The sequence below is a fragment of the Pinus tabuliformis genome, chromosome 8 (genome assembly GCF_031772625.1).
Source record: "Pinus tabuliformis cultivar Carrire ecotype Pingquan chromosome 8, CPIR1, whole genome shotgun sequence".
In the NCBI taxonomy this organism is placed as follows: Eukaryota; Viridiplantae; Streptophyta; class Pinopsida; order Pinales; family Pinaceae; genus Pinus; species Pinus tabuliformis.
In genome coordinates this window covers 536,572,494-536,577,348 of record NC_142294.1, presented here as the reverse complement: position 1 = coordinate 536,577,348, position 4,855 = coordinate 536,572,494, and the positions used below count along the sequence as shown (strand labels likewise).

General features: G+C 36.5%; 1 protein-coding gene across 1 annotated transcript; it reads left to right on the top strand.

The window, feature by feature from the left end:
- Window positions 1-3,582: 3,582 nt before the first annotated feature.
- Window positions 3,583-4,404, top strand: LOC149236520 (disease resistance protein RUN1-like). The gene has a single exon (XM_089368940.1). It carries the CDS (start codon window positions 3,583-3,585, stop codon window positions 4,402-4,404), a length of 822 nt encoding a protein of 273 aa, XP_089225066.1.
- The last annotated feature ends 451 nt before the right edge of the window (window positions 4,405-4,855 follow it).

Here is a 4,855-nt window from a genome sequence, read left to right as displayed (position 1 = left end):
TTTCAAATCACTAAGCTAGAGGTCTTACAAATTCATCAAATTAGATGGCTTTCTAGAGGAAAAGTCATGGAAAGACTTGTTAAACTCATGTGTGCTTTGTTAAAAGATTGGGAATTAGGGGAGAAAAAAATATATGAGTTGGAAACAATATTTCAAGTGCAATTTTTCATCCATCTACTTGCAGATGTGTTAATTGAATTAAATAAGTTGAATAAGAAGTTTCAAGAGGATCATGTTGATATTACATCTATTGGCACTACTCTAGATGTTTCTATCAGCATGTTTCACAAACAATTTTTAGGAAGCAGTTTTAGGGAAAGTGCAATCCACATATCATCTTTTTTAATTATAGCATAAGGGGGGACCCTTGAATTTGTGGATAACACAGGTATGGTACATTTACATCCATTGAGGTTTGAAAGTTTGCCAAAGATGCAAACATCAGGGACAACAGACGATTGTATTCTTTTGGGAAAATGTTTTGTTATGAAGATGATTGAATCTCTAGATAGGACTCTCAAACTAAAAGATGGTTGAAATGTTTATGTCAAAAATTTAGTGTTGGGGAATCACCTATTGTAGATATTGCTAGATGTTTGGGTGAAATGGATGAATTTATTTGTACTATTTATAAATCATACCCCTAAAAACATATGTTTGGAGCATGAGATCTATGTGGAGATGAACCTGAATGGTATGAAGACTTTCCATATTTGATGTAATTATAGCAAACAATTCTTGTTATTCCAACAAGCACAACAGTGCGTGAAAGAGGCTTTTCAAAATTAAACGAGATTAAAAGCAATGATAAATCAAGACTTTCATTGGAGATGCTAGATATGTTGATGTTCCTCTCTTTTAGTGCACCTCATGCTCTAAATGAGGTAGATTGGAATGTTATTTATGATGTATGGAAACAAATGAAAAGTAGAAAGCCTCTGTCATTGGGCAAATAGATTGAAATTTTCAATGATGTAAGTCCAAATATTTTTGAAAATCATCTAATGAATGAAAGAAACATTTGCTTAGTTGTTTTTTAAATAAAATTTGAGAAAAATCTTTCCTTATTTACTAGTTTTATTGAAATTTTGGAGTATTTTGATGTAATCACAATCTAATTTTTTCAAGATGTACAGGTTTAGAAGGGCATTACTTTATTTATGCATTTTTTTAATGAAAGGTTTATTTACTTTACACTTGTCAATTGAAGTACAATTTTTTTTAACCTTTCATCCTTGAAAAGTTAGATGAATATATACTCTTCCAAATGAAATTAATACCAATCCTTCAAATTTGATCACTCTCATCTTTATGAAAAAAAACAAAATGAAACCACTTTTCGGACCATTGGGACCATTATGACATGAGCTTTTCTGACCATTGGGACAATTATGACATGAGATCACTGAGTTTGCTTGTCATCTTTATTAAAAAAACAAAACGAAACCACTTTTCTAACCTTTGGGACCATTATGACATCCAATCAAATTTGATCACTCTCATCATTATGAAAAAAACAAAATGAAATCACTTTTCTAACCATTGGGACCATCATGACATCAGATCACTGAGTGTGCTTGCCATCTTTATTAAAAAAAAACAAAATGAAACCACTTTTATGACCATTGAGACCATTATGGCATCCAAGAATGTGAAGTTATCATCAATGCCAATTGTTTTACATATGAATGAGATGCATAACATTTCATCAATGTCAATTGTTTTACATATGAATGAAATTCATAACATTTCATCAATGTCAATTGTTTGTGTCTTGGAAAATGATTTGTTGAGACTAATCAAAAGAATCAGTACCGGTAGTAATGAAGCCACAATTTTGCCTTGAAAACAATGGCAATTTGACACAATTTTGAAATCTAATAGAAATTTTTAGAAATCAAAATTATTGTTATGAAGCTTCAAAGTTTTGGGTGCCCAATAAAGAAAAAAAATTAGATCTTTTGAAAATTTTCACCCATAATTTCACCCTATACATAGATGGCGCTGTACCTAGGCTTTCTGCACAGTGAAGTAGGCAGACTTGCCGCCACTTATTATCGGTTTGCATTTTATTTTGAAAGGGAATGAAAGCAGCGAAGATGATTTTTGCACACGTGGTAGCAATAAGTCCTCCTGTAATAAGATCAATAAAATCTCTTGGAAAAATAATTAACAAATAAACAAATATTCCTGAGCATAAGTCCTCCTGTAATAAGATCAATAAAATCTCTTGGAAAAATAATTAACAAATAAACAAATATTCCTGAGCAGGAGAAGTAAAAACAGAGCAAAAGCAAATGAAATTCATAAAATCGTCACAGTTATAATGAATACTGTTAGTTAGATTCTTCGAACCTGAAAAGCCAAAAATGCATAATTTCGTGCTTCAATTAGTTCCCAGTCTTCTAAGGCATGCCAAGCGGGGGAACAAAATGTGATTAAAACCTCTGATGGATGCAGATAGACCATGTAAATAGTGTTATCACAAAGATCAAATAGGATCCACCTTCACCATTCACGCTCGACCTACCCAACCCCTTCACATTGCCACAGACACAAGCACCACCACCGTGACCACCACAGGTCTGAGCACAAACACAAGCTCAAATGCAAAACATTGCCACAGACACAAGCACCACCACCGTGACCACCACAGGTCTGAGCACAAACACAAGCTCAAATGCAAGGGCAAATTCAAGCACCACTGACCTCACCATTTGCCACACCACAAACATCACAGATTTCACCATTCCCCGCACCATCATCATATAACTAATGACATTTTCAGCCCCTTCCATCATAAACATCATGCCGCGTTTTACTGACATGCTGCTCTACCCCACCATGGCTTTTTCAATCGCCCCATTTCTACCACTCCACATGAGGGCTTATAAGTTTTGTGACTCACCAACACATTGCTAATATTCTGCACTACAGCTTGTTTATCAACAGGAAAGGAATAATCAGTACTTTTAGACATTGGTTGCTTCTCTACAGGAAATGGATAATCAGCACTCCTAGGCGGGAATCAGAGCCATAGATACTTCAGAGCATTGAATACATTTCACTACTTTGTATATGTATCAGGCATTGACTATATGTAGCATGCCATGGCATGTGTATTTACTTTTTTATTATCTTTGAATTTAATATGTATGTTGCTTACTTATTTGTGCACATGAATGAATGTTTCAATAACTCGTATGGAAAATGCTGGCAATCGGTTTTCGTTTGCATTTTTCATGGCAATTTGGAAAAGGATCACTTAATACCAGCAACAAATGCGTGTGCCCTATTTGTTTCTATATATCATTTTAAAGAAAATTTAAATTATATATCATTCAATTATTCAGAAATTCTTCTTCCCGTTCAAGCCTCCCAGGCTTTACTCAGTGGTTGTATTATTTGCTTGAGATCTTTAGTTCTGCCCTTCCAATTTAAATTATATATCAGGTAATTGTTCAGAAATTCTTCTTCCCGTTCAAGTCTCCCACGCTTTACTCGGTGCTTGTATTATTTGTTTGAGATCTTTAGTTCTGCCCTTCCAATTGAAACTGATTCTGCGTTGCTCAATCGCTGTTCATGTTTGGTTTTAGTGTGAAAACAGGGGTCAACCTTCCTGTGGTAGAGCAGCTCCTTCAAGACGTGGTGGAAAGGGTGTTGAAAAATGTTAAAATACCGCGGTTTGTGTCAGAATATCCGAAAGGCTTGCAAGAAAAACTAAGAGAATTTGAAACCAGAGTATCACTGCAGTGGGAAAGCGGGGAGACTAGAGTTATAGGAATTGTGGGTCTTGGTGGGGTTGGCAAAACCACCCTAGCAACAGAGTTTTATAACCATCAAAGATCAAATTACAAACGATATTGCTTTTTAGAGGATATCAGAGACAATCCTTTAACCACTTTGCAGAAATACCTACTAAAGGACTTGACTCAAAAGGACATGGAAATACGCGGCATTAATGAAGGTAAAGGAAAGCTCCGAAGCCATCTCCCATCTTCTGAGCAGTTGGAGGCATTACTTTATCCAGCCAGGGATGTCCTTAAAACCGGTAGCTTAATTTTAGTGACATCCCGCAATAAGGATGTTCTCACAAGCTCAGGCATCCCAGAGTCATCCATATACATTCTGGAAGGCCTCAATCGACGGCACTCGCGAGAGCTCTTTTGCTCGCATGCGTTCGGCCAGCGTCATCCCCCTGTAGAATTTGACAAAGAGGTTGAAAAGTTTTTGGATTTCTGCCATGGATTACCATTATTCATTAAAGTGATTGGGTCGCTTCTTCGTGGCAAAAATGATTTAAAACTTTGGGAAGCACAATTTCGTAAAATCTCCAACTATGATATACAAGGCAGGCTAAGTGCGACTCTCTGCTGTGGCTCCCAGACTCGATTGGGAACTTAACGAAACTCCGAATTCTTGACTTGGCCTATTGTTCCAATTTACAGATGCTACCCAATGTTGAGCCGCTGAGCTCGTTGGAGAATCTTATTGTGTTTCAATGTCCCCAACTGCAATGGGATGCTGGAGTAGTCGATCAGCTGCGCAGCGAGAACTCTCCAGTGATGAAACCTCCGGTGAAGAAGGTTCCAACAAAGAAAACTAAAGAAAGCATGCGTTGTCTACACATTTACCGTTCCTGAGGTTTTGGCCGAAATTTGTTGACAGGTGTCTCATTCCAACAAATTTCTTTTGGGTGAATTAAACAGCAAAATATGTCCAGGAAAATATTACAGCACTTTCATCATTACAATCGTGGTCAGGTGGCAACAGTGCCCTCTGCACGCTGCCTACAGAGCTCTGTCATTAACCTCCGAAGGCATTTAATTAATCATACGGTTTGCATTTTATTTCA